Source organism: Megalobrama amblycephala, linkage group LG24 (assembly GCF_018812025.1).
Source record: "Megalobrama amblycephala isolate DHTTF-2021 linkage group LG24, ASM1881202v1, whole genome shotgun sequence".
In the NCBI taxonomy this organism is placed as follows: Eukaryota; Metazoa; Chordata; class Actinopteri; order Cypriniformes; family Xenocyprididae; genus Megalobrama; species Megalobrama amblycephala.
Window position 1 is genome coordinate 16,595,079 of NC_063067.1, and position 19,611 is coordinate 16,614,689.

The 19,611-nt window shown below is 37.5% G+C and overlaps 1 protein-coding gene across 1 annotated transcript in view; it reads left to right on the top strand.

Annotated features, from left to right (window-relative positions):
- camta1a (calmodulin binding transcription activator 1a) overlaps window positions 1-19,611 on the top strand; it is a 436,791-nt gene continuing 417,180 nt past the window's right edge. Inside the window, 2 exon segments of the mRNA XM_048177455.1 lie at window positions 1-434; window positions 5,746-5,847. Coding sequence (XP_048033412.1) covers window positions 410-434; window positions 5,746-5,847 — 127 coding nt within the window. The 5' untranslated portion in view covers window positions 1-409.

Sequence of the window (19,611 nt, forward strand, 5' to 3'; positions counted from 1 at the left end):
ACTCGTCCTGAATTGCTTACGAATAAAATGTCAGCGCAAATAGCTCCGAAAATACGTTTTCTGCCTCTGAATTAAGCAACTTGAAACATTTGCATCGCCTTTTCATTTGCACGCGAACGTCTCACGAGCGCTCACTTTGGATTGGTTCGGTTCTTCTTAAGGTGTATCTACACATCACGCTTTGCCCAATGGTTCTCGGAGACACTTTAAAGGGGAGGATGTTTGCTTTGCTCTCGCAAGCCATTTTAGAACAACATGGTCAGTCATAGTTCGCCAGCCAATGGTGAGTGCGCTCTGGTTGGGCTTGCCTCTGCCTCTCCAGTCCCTTCTCGTGCTGCTGTCCTCTGCGTGAACGCGCGTGGTACCCAACGCTCGTGAAGAGGAGGAGGATGTGGCGCGCGGAGGGGAAATGGCTGCCGAAAACAAGCCGGAAGGTAAGTCAGAAACATCGGGGATATTTTTTACTTGTACGACAAGAGTGTGCGAGGGGAAAAATTTGGAGGCAGGCAAGGAAGAGCCGCCAGTTGAGAACCGAGGAGCTTTTGGGATTGTAAAGCCTCTGTGTTTATCCTCACACACTCGTTATTCCAGCACGGAGACATCACATCACATCACCCTAGCCAGCATCGGTAGCTAGCCAGCAGTGTGCATCACATATATTTAAAAACAAGCCGGAGCAAAAGCGCGAGCGCCTCTGAAAATTCAAAAATCCGTCTCGCGTTGCGTTTCCTTCAGCCTTAACGGTCGCGCTCAAAGCAAAACTTGTGAGCTGCAACGGCTGTCGATTTCTAACTTCTTTTTTCGATTTATTAAGCTTCTTCGGTTGCGTAAATTGTTTCTGAGTTGTCGGCTATAGAGTTCTGGAGACCGTAGTTTGACTTAAAACTACCTTATACCCTGAGAAAACGCTACTGGTAAGCTTGTTTAATAGTATTTTTTTTCTCTCAGTCACTTTCACGCGTCCATAGACTCCAACTGACCTTCTTTTCAGCGGTTTTGTGATGTGTGGTCAAAGCAATTTCACTTTGAAATTTTCTTCAAGGACACATTCTTCCATAGCAGTTTGCCCCCTTTACGTCAGATACACATAAACAGCAGTTTAAATCTCTGAACTAGATTCTTGTATAACCCAAGAGAAACCATTACAGAACCAATGGAATGTGGCGACAATAACGCAAAAATAATTTTTATTCTTTTGCCAGGACGTAAGAAGATGTGTCATTGAAGAGTATACACGACCATTTCTCTTTAACAGTGTTTTGTATACTTTTCAGATTTGTCTCTAGTATGAAGAAGACAGTAGTTGCTTTCACTCTGAGACACTCGAATACAGTTGAATATAATGTATGTATTTGGCTGAAATACAAATTAGTTTTTTAAATGACTAATTATTATTGTCAGAAGTAGCAACAGTATTGTTTTAGTGTTATTGGAGCTCTTTAGAAAGAATGACATTTTAAACAGCTTTGCCAAGCTGTCATAGCAGGGTTTATTGTATATAAAACGTATGAACAACGAGGTTTTGGTAAGTCGTCATTAGTTGCGAGGATTTTTGATTGTAATTCACCTTCAGAATCGGGATCAAAGCAAATAATCTTTTATTAGCCACAAGGTGGCGACATTGAGTTAAAAGAAACTTTATTTTGGGGAATCATGATAACAGATATCTTGAAAATATTCGATTGGCTAAAGCGAATATACAATCAATCTATCGTGGTTTTTGATAGTTAACAAAATAGCTTATAAAAAGACATTTAAAGATCGCAATATGAGTTTCTAAATCATGCTGGATGATGATATTTTCATTTTCATGACGCTGAATAGCTTAGTAGAAGGTTTAAGATAAGTTTGATTATAAAATCTCACTTCTGTGTAGAAAATTATGCATAGTGATGAACTAATAAATTATCCTAATACAAGTGGCATTAAAACATGACTCCAGACAAATCCAGGGTTCTGATTCTGAACATATAGAAATCCACAAGGGGGTGGTATTGAGCTTCCTAAATGTTCACTTTTATATTTTTAACACTGTGTCAGCTAAGAATACAAGCATTACCATAAATATACATCTCCGTTTGTTTTCAAAACAGCACCGAGGCTAACTACCTAAACTAGCTCTCTCTCTCTCTCTCGGTGTGTGTGTGATTGTGGGTGTGTGCATGTTAATTGTCAATCTCTGCATGTCTGTGTGTGCATTTCAGATGCAAACAAACACAAGCAGCCTTGAAACGTGTCTCAGACTGGCCTGCTTCCTGCCAATGCATCTCAGTAACCAAGAGCTTTTTAGAAACCCTGACTTGTGTCTCCCATTGCAGAACAGGCTCGGTTATTTTTGTCATGCTTGTCAGGTCAATGTATGGGGGAGGAGCTAGTGTTCCACACCTCCATATTAATATAGAGTGCTCTGCACTGTATAGCTACAACTAAATTCAGAGTCCCATATAGTGCGTTATATTTAAATTCTAGACCTACACACTTTCAGCATGTTTGCTAGGGGAGTTTTCCATTATATGTTATGCACGCCGTTAGTTTTAGCGCCGATTGTTGCCTGTATTTTAACCTTTTGTCCTTGAAGCATTTAAAATGTTTGCATAGAGCATGGTTCTCCAGGGCCTTATTATTTGGCAGGGTTTTTTGCACATAAGGACAGGCTGTTCTTAGCTGGAGGCTGCTATGAAAACATGGTTAATGTCTCACGCACCCCATAGAGTTCTTCTGTCTCCTGATATGACCCAGCTCACTTTTTTACATTGCCAGGAATTGGGACTGTACCTATGGAAGGTGGCGATTGTGGATTGAGATGTGCTAGAGAGGACTGTACAGTTAAAGGGACAGTTCACCCAAAAAAATCATTATTCATTTACTCACCATCATCATTTTTCAAACCAGACTTTCTTTCCTCTGTGGAACACAAGAAAAATATTGAAAATAGATATTGAGGACATGGAGGTGAGTAAATGATGAAATAAATTATTTTAGTTTAGTTCTGTGACTTTAAACAAAATATGTCAGTGATGCTCCATATTTCTATACAGATCAATTTGAATTTGGTGGTTCCTTCAGAGAATGTCAGAAAGGCCGTTACAGGGTCTGTTTATCACAACAACTGACTAATTATTAGAAACAGGGAGGATATAAGCTTACAAAGCAGGATTTATAATATATATTGAGTCATTATGTAGAAAAGATCTCTGCATAGTTCTTCCCCCCCGCAGTTCTTAGTTTGAGAATATGCTTTTTAATTGAATTAGTGAATGGCAGGGATAGATGGAGATGGCACTTCTTCCTGGGGAGTTGTGACAGATCCTTTCGGCTTGTCTCGATCTTTCCCTACCTGCCTCACACAGAAACACACATTAACTTCATCGATTGGTGTAGCTTACTAAAATTGAGCCTCACCAAACAGCCCTGGGACCACAATGAATGTGATTGCTGCCCTCATTGCTACCTGTTAAGGGCTATTTCTTGACTGTTTATTTCAACACCTAAAGATTTATCAGTAAGGGCTCATTCGCACAGAACGCGTCTTTACATCTAAAAACGCGACCCAGCGCTCAGGAATGGTTTTAAAAAAAGCGTAGCGCAAAACGCGAGGGTCTCGAGGCGCCCTTTTGAGGCGTGATGCAATAACGGCAATAAAGAACAAATAAAACAGCTGACTTGCTACTGTAAACAAGCTCAAAGCGCTTCCCCCGCCTCCAAGTTCTTCTGATTGGTCCACTGTTTTGGAACTGACATTGATGAGCGGCGTATAAAAGTTGAAATTCTTTTAACTTGACACGGCGTCTTAAAAACGTGGCGCTCATGTGTGAGGCGCTGCAGAAGACGCGAGGTGTGAGCATAACGGTCATACATGTCCGTCTAGCGTGTATTTACATAGAAAAACTATTGAAAAGTAGCGCACTGGAATATAAAAATGCGTTCTGTGTGAACGGCCCCTAAAACTGAAGACGAAGTGAAAAAATACATGACACACACAACATGTCAGGTGTTTTTGAACAAATCAGTTAGCATCGGAGTTACTATATGCTAGGGGTGTAACGGTACATGAATTCGTATCGAACCATACGATACGGACGTCACGGTTTGGTTCATGCAGTTACACAATAAAATAGGCCCTCTCCCAAATGACACCCTAAACATTTGCGGTCTTCCTACGAGTCTGCGCTTTCGTGACGTAACGCTGTTATGACTGTCGGGAAGAAGTCTGTATTTTTGCCGCATCGAGGGCAGCAGCCATTTTAAGTCCACAAGACCGAAAGTGCATATGAAGTGTGCCATTTGGGACAGGGCCATATAGTCAGTCACAGGCGATCCACACTCCAATCCAGAAAGGGGCGCACAACAGGAAAAAGAGCAGAAGAAGAACAGAGCATATACACAATGACTTGAATGAATGAAAACAAAGTCCACTAGGTAGTGCGAATGCGTCAAATGCGTCTTTCTGCACTCATGGACAAAGGACAATACTTCGAAAGGCTTGCACACTCAACTGTGTGCAAAACGGAGCGAAACATGGAAAATTAAGTATAGGAGGGTTGGGCTTAAGCTTTGAATGTTTAAATATAGTTTCAGTGGAGCAAATTGTAAAACTCCTAATGCACAATGTTTATTTTGTACTTTTATAACACAAAATGCTTTTCAGTTTTGTAGCTGATTGTGACTAAATACCTTTTGCTTTTTATTAGCCCTGCAAAAAATATGCTTTGTGTTTACTGCTTAGTGCTTAATACACTATAAGAGGCTGTACTGTACCAACTAGTTGACTAAATGCCACTAGGTGGAACAAACTGTGATTTGCAGTACTGTCTGTTCAAAATAAATGAAAAGAAACCTAGCATTGTGGACTTGTTCCTTTGTCTGGTAACACTTTAGTTTACGGTCCAGTTCCCACTATGAACTAGTTGCTTATTAGCATGCATATTACTAGGATATAGGCTGTTTAATCTGCATATAAAGCAGATATTAATGCCTTATTTTGCATGACCATATTCTACATCCCATAATCCTACCCAATACCTAAACTTAACAACTACATTACTAACCATTAATTAGCAGTAATTAGGGTTTATTGAGGCAAAAGTCATAGTTAATAGTCAACCCTAAACTGAAGTGTGACCATTCTTCCTATTGTACCGAAATCGTACCGAATCGTGACTTCTGTGTACTGTTACACCCCAACTATATGCAGTTGTCTAGATTGTTTTCTCCCTAGGCAGTGTATAACCTTATAGCCATTAACAGCTGGAGCCATCTATGATACTTTGTTATAGTTAATGAAAATGTGCATGCGGTCTCAAGTTACAATGGAACTGGGTTGCTTTTACATTCCTTGTCCATACCCCTGCCTGCAAATGAAACTGCATTTTCTCCCCACAAGGCAGCACCCTTAGGCCAAAGTAATCCCTTTAAATGCACCCCTGAATGTGCTTGATAAAAAAGGAGGGAGAAGCAAATAGGCATGCTGAACTCTGAGGCCGAACGGTGCATATTGTTTGGGAGAGGTGTTCTTCAGCATGGATATGGACACATTTGGGATGCATGGGCTTGCTGATGGGAGGGAGACCAGGGTTCGGCAGACTCGACACTGCTGACCCCGGTAAACATTCTTATAAGTTCCTGCTATGTGCATGGGGGAAATAAAGACTAAAACAAAGTTGTGAGCCATTGTACATCCGGGAATGTGTACTTTTCCCAGAATTCTTTTTTGTCTTTTCCACTCTCTCTCTCTGCTTCCTGAAGGACTGAAGAAAATCCGTAATCCGGATCGAATGTACAGATCAGCTGTGTGTTATTCGGCCCATGCTCCTCCTAAGAGTGTCAGTGATGACACAGAGACGAACAGTAAGAGCTGCTTATTAATATTGCATTCGTGGCATTGCTCGAAGGGGCCACTTGCTGCCTAATCTATTATTCATCCATCGATTCATTTATTTACCTCTTGATTTCATTTGTCGTCCTCTCCTCCTTTGGGATTTCCTGTTGGGGCTTTCTGTGATGATTGACGAGTCAATGCTTTGACGGGGGTATGTTGTCGATATCAGATGTGTTGTTAGTAACTGAAAGTGACAGTGGGTGGGTAAGACCTGGCACACCTCGTGCTTCAAATGCTAGCGACGACCTTTGAAAAACATCCATCCGGCGGACCCAATAGCACAGTGAGACTGAGCTCTACTGATTGTTGTAATGATTTGTCAATGCTACTAGAAGCTTTTCCCCTTAGAGTATAAAACATGCATATTTTATGTTGGACTTTAAGCACAAAGCATTTGTTGTGTTCAGATCATGTGTATGTTAATACGGCTTGATGTGTTGTTGTGGAGCTCTGATTACCCTAGAAGTGGCACTGTTCTCATGTTTAATAGGCAGTATATCTTTTCTCCTGGCACCTCTGAAGACTTAGTTGATCTGTGTAATTATGCCCGTTCATTTTTTGTGTAAATTTGTAAGTGGAGTTAAATCAGCCTCATCTTCTTGTTATGCTGTCTGCTCATTACGCCATCGAGCAAGTCCTTGCCATTTCAAAGCTCAAAGATTTTAAGAGATGTAAACTAAATGGCAGAAAAGGCTGTTTGCAGTCTTGTTGATAGTATTTCAGATGGTGTGTGTATATGTTAGCATGCCTCCATTTGTGTCTGTTTTAAAGGGATTGTTCACCCAAAAATGAAAATTATCCCATGATTTACTCACCCTCAAGCCATCCTAGGTGTATATGACTATCTTCTTTCAGACAAACACAATCTGAGATATATTTAAAAATATCCTGGCTCTTTCAAGCTTAATAATGGTACTGAATAGGGGGCCAGATTTTGATAACTTAATAAAGGCCAGATTTTGGGGGTTAATAAAGGCATTCTGAAGAGAAGCGATTGGTTTTTGTAAGAAAAATATCCATATTTAACAACATATTAACTATAATAACTAGCTTCCGACAGACGGCCGTACGCATCGATTTGTGGTGGAAGAGTAACCTCTGACCCGATGCATAACGCAATGATGAACGCGGAAGTACAGATGATATAGCAAAACAAAACACTGGTCACAAATTAGAAGTCTAAAATGAGAAATTTTAAAGAGAAATGTCGACCCAGGTGAAAAAAAGTACACTTCTATAATGTACTTAAAGTGCTGTATTTTTTAATATACTAAAAATTATTCTTTAGTACCTCTTAAGATAATCTTAAGAACATCTAAGTGTACTCAACTGTGCTATTTTGAGACACCATGAAATATGAACTAAAATGTGCTTTTAATATACTTATAGTACTACTTATAGTGTACTACAAGTGCTAACTAAATATATATTTTTAAATACAGAGATAGTATATTAAAAGCACATTTTAGTTCATATTTCACGGTGTCTCAAAATAGCACAGTTGAGTAGCCTACACTTAGATGTTCTTAAGATTATCTTAAGAAGTACTAAAGAAGACTTTTAGTATATTAAGTATGAAATTAGTGCGCAAAAATAGAGCACTTTAAGTACATTATAGAAGTGTACTTTTTTTAATATTATAATTTTATATAAGAGAAGAGGAGCTTGAGTTTGTTGCACAGCCCTATTTGTTTAAACCGCAAGAGGCATCCAAGCTTACGATACTTCTACATCCTGCATCATACATCGCGTCAGGGGGTTACTCATTTGGCGCAAGTTGACTTGCGCAGTATGCGTACGGTCGTCAAAAGCTAGTAATTTTAGTTTATAAAGTTTGTATATTATATGTATATTTTTCCTTACAAAAACACATCGCTTTGCTTCAGAAGGCCTTAATTAACCCCCTGGAGCCATGTGGATTATTTTTATAATGGATGGATGCATTTTTTTGGGCTTCAAAATCTGGCCCCCTATTCAGTACCATTAAAAAGCTTGGAAGAGCCAGGATATCTCAGATTGTGTTCGTCTGAAAGAAGATAGTCATATACACCTAGGATGGCTTGAGGGTGAGTAAATCATGGGCTAATTTTCATTTTTGGCTGAACTAACCTTTAAGTATCAAGTCTCGCGCTCTCATACACCAGCATTATGTAACCATTGTGTTTGCTGTCTGTTGCGGCCCAGTTAACGTTTGGTGCCTAGAGGTTTTCGTATCACCAGGACAGTAAAAATGCAGCATGGCTTGGTGGAAATAGGTATGTGAGTAATCATGTGAGTAATTGTGGGAGTAGTTATGATAAGGATAAAGGGCTTTAGCGAGGATCTGTCGGCATGTCCTTTACTGTCTGCTGTGTGTGTGTGTGTGTGTGTGTGTGTGTGAATGTGTGTGTGCTTGTGTGCTCGCAGGTCCTCACCTCCTCTTTCCCTGAGATGGGATTTTCATGGATGGGTGAGCTTGGCTGAGGCTGAAAATACATAAGAAGGCTCGTTTTTCTCTTCAGTTTGTTGCAGGCACTTTGGTCGCTGAATTAAGTCGCTGTTTTGGGCTTTGTGGATTTAGGCCAGTCTCCTACTGTATCTGAACGCCAACAACAATTTTTAGATGAGATGTTCGTAATGATTTAGTCAACGTAGAACCAAAAAGGCTGCATAGTCTAGATTTAGTTTAGAAATAACTTTCACTATGTGAAAAAGAAACTCCAGCCAGAATTGTGATCACTCTAGTGGATACGGCTGGTCACTAATGTCTGCTGAGAGCTCATCAGATGTACCCAAGTCTCGGACATCACCCATTAAACCACATCAGTGTTTTAACAAGGCTGCCTGCCGGTGATTTGTCACAGTGGCTATAGCCAGTCTGACAAACAGCAATATGGGCAGACACAGCTGAACACTGCTGCGTATAGCATGTCTAGTCTGAGGATTCAGGGCAAATAATGAAAAATAGAAAGTGTCTTAGTATTTCCTATGGCTATATACTAGCAGCATTCAAAGGCAGTGAAGGCAGACAGTTTGTCCATATATTTGCCTGGTTCACATTATTAATGTATTCCTTATAGCACATTATGCTTCTTATATGAGCTCACTTTGTTGTCTGTCCTTTTACAGGCAATATTACTGCTTTCTAATACATCAAAATGTTGAACAAGAACATAATCAGGTGGAAGAGAGATGCTGAAATGATGTTGTTTGTGTTTCTTAATTTAGACACCATCATCCTTTTGCTCGGCAAAGACCAGGTTTTTGCAATTAATCAAGCATTGATTTTTCAAAGAGCAAAGCATGGAAAAGAAATGATGTAATCTAGATTTAAAGAGATGGCACTGATTAACTGTCTATTCACAATAACACAATAAAAGACCACAAAGCACTGTGGACTAGATTATTTCCTTTAGACTCAAATTATTGGCCAGAAATAAAAAAATATATAAAATGGTATGAGCCTTACAAAAAATGAATACTTAATGCCAAAGTTGTAATGCTACAGTTGACTTTATGCCATACAAATTCAGTTTAATATTACAATAAATCTTTCAAACTTTTATGAGATGCCTGTTAATATTACATTTTTTAAAGGTACATTTTGCACTTTGCCTAAAATGCCATCGTGTCAACGTGCTTTATTTTTCTCAAATAAAATGTGAAGGTCTATATTGCTGTTTGATTGGCTGTTAAACATACAACCTTTCATCCACAAGATCTAAAGCAGTGTCACATGCACATTCATAGTAATGGACGCCAGGTCTGAAAGGTTTAAGATGTGGTTCTCTTTATTATGCCCTCAAGAGATGTTCAGTCACTCACAGGCAATCGTGCCAAGAGTCATTTTCTTACTTCTTCTCACAACTATCTCGCTTAAGTGTAACTGATTGCCACTGAATAGCAGCATATGATTTAGTCAACATTATGCTGGTTCAGAAGGCTTTTGCTTTGATGCTTTAATCCATGCTTCTTTTTTTCCTTTCAAGATAATAGCAAGGTCTAGTTTCTTAAAATGTGGAAGTACTCTCAGTCAGGTACTAATTGTGACTTGGTCTCGGGCCTTGTTCCAGGTAATCATTTGCTCCTAGTTTGACATCCTGTTTAAGAAAAAGTATAGTTTATTTTGAGTAATTGATTTGTTGATGTGGTAGTTTCAAAGATGTTTTATGATATCATGTGATGATTCTATCTCTTAGATTAGATAAACTAATTCACCAGAGAGTTAGTGAGTGGAATATCAGTCATGTGTAAATGGAGGAAATGAGAAGTCTGTGAAACTGTTGTTATCCATGTTAGAGCTGCACAATTCTGGATAAATTGAAAATCACAATTTTGTTTCAAATAGAGATCACGATTCTCCCACAATTCTGAACAGACAACTAAAAAAATAACACTTGAGGCTGCGTGCCACTAAAACACGAACAATACTGAACAAATGAAGAGTGCACAAGGAGGAACTTAAATACACAATGGTGATGAACTAAATGATGAATAGCTGTGATGATTGAGTTCGTATCCATGGAAACAGATGAGTGGTAGGAAACTAGACAAAGGAAAACATGTGACTGAAGATAAACAAACTAAAAGTCCATGAAAATGAATTTAACAGAACGTAACTGTGACAATAGGGTTCCGACAAAATGTCAGTTGTAGGGCCCTATAAAATCCGTTTTATTTTTTCCCAAATTCCGTTTTATTTTTTCCCAAATTCCATTTTTTCCGTTTTAATTTTTCTGGATTCCGCTTTTTTCCCGTTTTATTTATTTTTTGACTCCATTTTAATGGTTAAATTAAATTTTAGTAATCAAAAAGCATGTCTAATTTATTGAAATAATGAATCTTGTCCAATTACTAGGGGTGTGACGAGATCTCGTGTCACACAACGGTCACCGCCGCTCCATATTTAAAGAGTACGCGCAATCGCTGAAAGTGAAAGTAAATGTGAGGGCGCATTCAAACGCGATTTCAATACCCCGCATTTTGAAAGCGGCTCCCTGATGCATGCAAATATCTCTCAATATGAAAGCTATTTTAGGCTGGGCAGTGTAGTTGTAACCATCTCTTAGCTCTGTATCAAATAAAAAGTTGGTCTTATTTGCACTTGGAATATTGAGAGGGTGCGATTATGGTTTCAACTTGCAAAGTGTTACCATAAAAATGAATAACAGTTTTCTCTTAATCTTATTAAGCACAAACAGTAAGATTTCATTTGTTAACATTAGTTAATGCACTGTGAACTATCATGAACTAACAATGAATGACTATTTTTATTAACTAACATAAACAAAGATTAATAAATACTGTAGCAAAGATATTGCTCATTGTTAGCTGATGCTGGTTAATACATTAATGTTAATAAATGAGAACTTATTGTAAAGTGTTAACATTTTTATTTATACTGTTTTATTTCTATGATCAGTTTGTGGAAAGGAGTTCAGTTAGGAGGTCAAAAGTTGTAGAAGCTCATAAATCATGTACAACAAGGTCTGAAGAGACTGAAATCATACAGAAGAGAAGTCAGTCAGTTGAGTTTGTGGCAAAACCTTTTACAGTACTTGAGTATTGTTGTCTTTTACTGCATATGATAATTCATACTCAGAAAGTAGAACTGAATGACATTCATTATAAGATTAGTTAAAACATTTCAAATACACCTGCAGAATATTTTTTCTAGTCATGTATTTCGCCATTGAGAATTTCTTAAAAATAGTGTGTAAAAATCTTGTCTCATCTCGTCTTGTGAACTCAATCTCGAGTCTCGTCTCGTCTCGTGAGATACCCGTCTCGTCACACCCCTACCAATTACCAACAATTTTATAACAAAAAAAATTAACATTTTTTTTAAGGACCCTACGTTTTATTCTTTCCCCTCAAATTTTATTTTTACCAAATTCTGTTTTCTGGATTCCATTTTAATGGTTTAATTCCATTTTAATAATCAAAAAGCATGTCTAATTAATTGAATTTTTAAAAACAACAATATTAATTAATTAAAAAATATATTTTTATGTGTGTGAGGCGGTGTGAGGTAAATGAAACTGCGCTTCCGCATCATTTCAGAGGCACACAGGCATGCAGGATTCATGTTTAAATAGTCTTTTTGCGGTTTAATATTCACAGTCGCTAGTCTATATCGCGATTTAATTTACGTGTACTGACCTGCTTTTAATTCATTCATCAAAAATTTGACAAATTCCGTGACATTCTGCGTTATATAGTAAATTCTATTTTTATGACTGGATTCCGCGATTCCGTCCGCGATTCCGTGATCGCGGAAATTATAGGGCCTTACAATTGCTACAGTCTATTTTAAAATGTTTAATTAATTTGAGTGAATTATTTAAAATCTGTTTGAATGAATGATTCAATGACTCACTCATGAACACTTGACTTGTTTCATTACTGGATGAATCATTGTTTTTGAATTAATCTTTTGAATGAATGCAAAAACATTTTTAACAGTCACTTGTTGCCACCTACTGGTGTAACAATGTAATTAACACAATCTTTAATTAAATTTAGTTTAAAAACAAAGGTGATTTCTTCTATCTATTTTGATCACTACCATAGACATTAGTGTTTCTGTTTGAGCTATAAACTTTTATGCCATTACTTCTGTGATAATCTGAATGTTTGTAACACAGAAATAATGATACCGTGTGGTTTGTGAAGCTGTTTCATACCTATACATGACAACTGCTCTCTCTGGCTCAGCGGCAGCACCAACACAAGTTTGAATATTCCGGTGTGATTTTGTCAAAGATTTAATAGTCATAGACGAATCTTTGACATTTAGGAATAAGATCACGTGGGTGTTTGAATTGAGATCGCGATCTTTTAACAATTAATCGTTCAGCTCTAATCCACATTAATTCATTTTACATCTGTAGTAATTCTTAATGGCTTTTTTTAACAGCTGTCTATTATTTGCTACATCTAAATTTGTGGCCCATGACCTTTACAATATTCAGTAACAAACATGCACAAACAAGTATATGTAAAGGAATCTGGTCACACCTGTCGCACAAAACACTAGAACTTTACAAAGAAATTGAAAATAATTTGGGCTGCACATTAATCACATTCAATTATGATATGGCATGTAAAATTTTATAATGCAGAATGTAATCCAATTAAATTAAATGATATCTATCACTCTCCGGAGTAATTCAATTTAATCCATGATATATATATATATATATATATATATATATATATATATATATGTGTGTGTGTGTGTGTGTGTGGCCCGCTTGCCCACCCAGCCCTGGCCCAATTGGCTACATGAAAACAAATAAATAACCACCAAAATCGCAATGCCGTTTTGTTACTTTTAAGAAACAGAGTGTTATCTTTCAAATTCTGTCCGTTTTATCTTGAAATTCAAACAAAAAAGGCAGTTTTTGATGCTCTAATGTGGCATGACATCGCTCTTTGATGTGGCATGACAGATCACTGTACAGGCGCTTCATTTCAATTGGCAGCACGGAGCGCGAGTGAATGCGATCTCTTCCTCTTTAATACTAGTTACAGAATAAACATGAATGAACATCTGAAGGTATGTTGAAAGATACAGTACAACTTACTGAAGCGTATAATATCTTGTGTAATCATTCAATTAGTGTTTCAATGGTGGAAAATTTTCAATAAAATAGTTTGAAACACTGTCACGCAGCATTTACCTCAGGTGAGTCCACAGCTTGTTAGTAAATCAGATAAATGAACTCTTTCGCTGAATATATGCACTATATTAGCCTATATATATAAGTATATTTTACTTAACTTGTTAGTGATGTCTTGATTATTTAATGTATGTTTAAATAACTCTGTCATGAAAATATATTTCAATAACGAATTGGAGTAAAGCACAACTTTATAATTAGATTTAGGAGTTAATTCAAAAACTGCCTTATGTGCAGTTTATATATTTTTTTATATATTAACAATTTGTCATTTTAGTGTTGATTATTACATCTAAAAATATCAACTGAATTTAGGCTAATAGTTTGGGCTCTGTTGTTAACCTTTAATATTACAGTAGCTAAGGCTGGACGATTAATCAAAAAAGTAATCAAAACCGAAATTCAGAACCTCTAACCGACGTAATTTTCCCATGTCGGTTATTTGTTTTTTTTTAATCCTGTTAATACTTCCCCCCTTAAAAACATACAATGCGTGTGTAGCCACATGACTCTGCCCCGTCCAGTCAGTGGCATAAAAGCAACACGGAGGTGAACACCGGTTCAACACATAGTGATGGCCCGTGAGCGGTGAGCCTTGCGTCTTCACTAAACTTTGTCAGTTGTATTTGTTTTAAGGTTTGGCAGTTTGGACATTCAAGCGATTTTAGACGATCGGATGTATACTATTTCGAGCTACCGTGCTCGTGCACCTGCATTGTGGCACAAACACTCATACAAACAGTAGCTGCGCAAAACGTGAAGATCGCGCGCACAGAGAGGAACGCAGAAACTAGTTGTCAGCGTTGTCCTGTGATTTATCACTAAAGTAGCTTAGAAACTCAAAACTTATTACCTATAGCATATATTTTTCTACTTTTGAAGGAACTATTTACAACCCACAGCTTCACAATTAATAGAGAGACGGTATGACTAATTCACACACACAATCATTCGTACTGGTACTGTACTAATTTATCTTTATCTAATTTACAACAAGCAGAAATTTGTTACGAACCATAGATAAAATAACTGCTGATAGTGAGCTGATATGTCAGATCACTCTTTCAATAGGAAAAAATATCCCACCTTTAATAGTCATTCATATTTACAGTACAAACCTTGTCAGTGAACTATGAGGGCAAAAAAACCAAACAAAAAACAAAGTAATCGTTCATTAATCGTAATCGAAGTAAAAAGTTCAGTTAATCGAGGTTTTGATTTTAGGCCATAATCGTCCAATCCTTAATATGTGCAAGAAAGTGCTTCCTATATAGTTTACAGCATTAGCAGAGATAAGTTACTTTTTTTATCCTTAAGAAACTTTTATTTATAATTGAATTCATTTAAAGACAGAGTCACAATTTGTTCAGTAAACTACTGTTGAATAATAAAAAAAAAAGTCATTTTGTTTAGTTTTCTCCCCTGCTGTACCGAACCGTACCAAACTGTGACTTCAAAACTGAGGTACAGTTTTGTGTATAGTACACCCCTAAAATATATATATATATATATATATATAAATATATATATATTAGGGGTGTAACATAAATTATTTACAGAAATTGTAACAGAAATTGTAACAGAAATTATTTTAACACTGTCTGATAACCGATTTAATAATAATTGAATATTTAACTCAACCCTAAAAAAGTAATGCTAATTATGTTATCTGCCATGTTGTTAAATTGTTAAAGTTTCACTTGAATATTCTCTCGTTCTTTTTGATTATAAAATCTAATGAAACCACATAGATTCCAGAAACATAGAATACATAAAAAAAGAAAAAAAAAAAGAAAATGTAATTTGGGGAAAAGATAAAACAAATTTCATGGGACCCTACTCACCCTCATGTTATTTGTATGACCACCTTTACATCTACCATTAACATCTGCTTTCTCAGTGTATTTCCTAAAATTTCATAAAAGCTAATTTTAATGAACTGCACTTTGTGAAATTTACATTTGTAAAACAGAAGTTTAGCTAATCGATTTGGGATTAATCTTTTTTCTTAGTATTAACATAGCATTGATGAAACTAGGCCAGGGATTTCCAGTTCCCAACATGCTTTGCAAGGAACTGAATGGGGAGAATTATTGTTGAAATGAAGCGCTGTTTTTTAAACAATATTAGAAAACGGAAAGACTTGTTTATTCTGTTTAATGTTTTGATATATGTTGGGATTTAGAAGAGTTGTTGGTTTTTGGTGTTTTGTGTAATTGTGGTGGAGAGTGGAGCCTGTGCTTAGGCTGTGGAGTGTTCGTGCTTATGCTATTTCATTTGAAAACTGGTTACTGTGCAAGAGGAAATGAAGTATGAGTATGAATATCTTTTTATCTCTCCATCCCCACCGTGTTTTTAATCCAACACCACACTTTACTTAAGGTAAATAAAAGTATAATTTAGCATGCTAACATGTGCTATTGTTTGCTAACTGCAAAAGATTTTTTTTGGGTTAGATTGATGTGGCTGGTTAGATCGGGTTAGTTTAATGTGTCTGATTTTGTTGTGTTTACACTGGTTTCTGCTACACTGTATTAGAATTTATTGGGTATTTGACTTCAGTTTTATTTAATGTTTAGAAATCCCATTTCCTATGTGTGGAACCACTGTCTACAACTGAATGAAGTTGTTTTTTTGTGTGTGTGGAAGAAAGTCAGTCAAACACGTTTGGAACAACATGAGGGCATTTAATTTTTTTGGTGAAATCTTCTATTAAAAATATTAAAAAGAAAACCCTGAGTAAACATATACAACAGACAGAGGTCTCTATATTTGAACAACAGAAGCTATTCTGATTCTTCTGAAAGCAGCCCTGACTTTTTTCTCAGGGAGTTAAATTTAGATGACAGCCCAATCTCTGGACAGCACAAGCTTGCCTGAGAAGTCTGTGGCCCCACCAGGCCTTAGTTTAAATTGAGTTCATCAGTTGAGCTGTGATAGCTGGATCAGAGGTTCTGTGCAATGGCAGACTTCTAACAAATAGCCCAATGGCAATGGTTCTTCAATAAGAGAAGCAAGAAATTCATTGAAGGAGAAAAAGATTGGGTTTTACCAGATCATTGCAAAAAAAGGGAAGCCCTTTTCATCTCATTTTATGATTGTGCTATTGCTGTATATATTATGTCTACTATATAAAAGCTAAGGAATATTTCATCATAATAGCAATCTGATTATTATTTCAAGTCAATTCTCTTGCTCTTTGGTCACAAGAACTTTATTAGATCACTATTGAATGGATCGATACCGCAGCTGAGAGTGGTTTTGCAAATAGTGTCTCTTCTAATGTTTAGTGATTTTATGGGTGGACTACTGAGGGGAAATGCTATAGTCTCTTATGTTTTCATTACATTCAGGGTGACACTGCCAATTGCCTACAGCACGTTACGGGGGAATGCATATTGAAGCAAATGTCAATAATGTATTTGTGAATTTTGACAACTAGACCTGAGCTCTGAAAAAGGGGCCACATAATTGTAATCGCCTTTGAAAGTGTCTGAATTGGTGTCATGCGCTATTGATATTTTAAAACGTGATTGATGATAACTTTTAGATTGAAGGTTGAATAAACTGTCTTGCAGAGGGAAGCAACAATTAAAAGCAAGTGTGACTCACTGCTGAAGTACACACACAAACAGAGAGAGAGCGAGAGCAGAGAGTTTTGCGTTGTGGATGATATTGATTTTAGATTTGTTTTTTTCAGACCTCTCAAGTTTCATGACCCACACTTGTCTCCAGGGTGAGACTAGCTCAAGCTGGCGTGACTGATATTGTTAAAGCTCCTAAACCGTCTCCTTCAGGAGTGGCATCTCAGATAATCTCAGGATCAGTCGCCTTCTCCCCGCAGAAATATATGTCCACTTCTATATGACACACTTGTTGTCCTCTTACTAGGGGCGGGCACGAGTACCCAAATACTTATTTGGAAATAACAGCAATAACTGAACATTTTTGAGGTGATTAGCGGGTTTTTCACATAATGCAGGAGTCTTTTTAAATATATATTAAATATATATTATTGTAGGGATGGGTGATATGGGTGAATTTTTTTTAATGATTACTGTTATATATAAAGATAGAGGCCCTGTTTACACCTGGTATTAAGATACGTTTTGGTCGATCGGATCACAAGTTGATGAGGGAGACACATCCTCGTTTACACCTGGTGTTTAATCTGTCTCTTTTGTCCACTTTTGACCACTTCTGTCCTGATTTCTTCAAGGGGAGGTTGGGTGGGTAAATGTATGGGCTTTTTCAGTTCTTTTGATCTACGCAGTTTACATATGAACGTGCACAGAGACGACGGAAAAATACACGGAGAGCAGCAGCTTTCGTTTCTGCTCTGATAGCCACAAGACCACGCCGAACGCGGTGAGTGCGTGTTAGAAATCAGGAATGGTGAGAGAACATTGTGCTTGGTACAGGTACATTTTTTGTCTTCAAACCAAACTTAGGTCTTCAGCCGACAATGTACTGTATAGTCCCCATCTGGCTAGCGCGCTTCCCATAATGTTCAGCATTAAGTCAGTAGGCAGAGAGTAGGCGGTCTTTTGTGGTTGTTTGAACACATCCGACCATATGAGCATCTAAAGTATGATAGCAATCCTGTCAAATGCATTTGCAAAAGTGGACAAGCTCAAAACATTTTAGACCTTGTTTACACTTATATTTAGTGATCCAATCGCCCGAAACACATCTTAATCACACACAGTTTCTGTGTTAATCTCATGTTAATCTTGAGTACATATATTGCATTCTTCATTAGGGATGTCCCGATCACGTTTTTTTGCCCTCGAGTCCGAGTCCGAGTCATTTGATTTTGAGTATCTACCGATACCGAGTCCCGATCCGATACTTCTATAATACATAAAAAAGAATAAAGAAGAGCGAAAAAAACTGATCCAGGAACAGTGCTTTTCAGGTTTTTCAGGTGTCTAACAGTAGTTTTCACATACAGAAAATGGATAAAGTAATCAAATATAAAATATCACTGCATATTATCTTTTCTGTATAAAATAAATAAAGATTAATCATTATTGAAGTCACAAAAACTATTCAGTCAAGAGCAGTGAGTGATTTCTTTGTTATTTGTTGTTTGATTTAACATTAAAAACAGGCAGCAGGAATAGTTTTTTCCCTTTAAGACATGCACGATCCAGTACATATACTGTTCCACATGCGATGTCTTTCTCGACTAATATACGTTCACTTAAGACATAACCGACTATGTTTGCTAGGATACTCGCCAAGACGGGCATGTTGACATAATTTTTGTATGAATTTGCCCGCTGACGCGCAAGACTTGAAAGAGAACTCAGTATTTGCGCGCTGACTGAAATAAGCGTGTGCGCGCTTCTGATGAGTGCACACAAATCTTCTCACAGCGCGCGCGAGTTCTCTTTCGCACCTTGTTCTTGAAGGTTTAAATCATCAAGGCTTAAATGAGTTAGTTTAAACACAGACAACAACGTGTGCTGTTCAGGTCTCACCTGCGCTCGCGCGCTATCAACACCCGGGTGATGATGACGGCGTAAGTTAAATGACTGGACATTAGAGCATACGGCACTCGCAGTGAACAGTTTACAAAGAGTGACTGTTTTGTCCACGATTTCTGATTATCGTTGTTGTAACGTTTTGCGCATCCATCGACTGAAACATACATTATCTGAACTCTGTCTGTCTGTTTTCCACATTGCTATTTTAAACAAACCATATTCGAGATGGACCGCGGTGCAAGTGCGTACCGAACCGTAAGTGGAGAACCGTAGGGTTTGATTTTTTACCGAGAGCCGTTGCACCCCTAATACATATATATCCGAGTCCTGATCGGGAGGTAACGTCCGATTCCGATCGAGTCTGAAACCACGTGATCGGGCCCGATTTCCGATCACGTGATCGGATCTGGACATCCCTATTCTTCATATCTCCGAAAAGTCTTTAGTTTTGTCATATTTATGAAAGATAGATACACTAAACCGAGTCTTTCTGAAAAAAGCTGAGATCCTGGAGGAGTGTCTGCCATCAGTGCTGTGGGCGGAGCTAAAGAGTCACGAGCACGCACAGCTTCTGCGT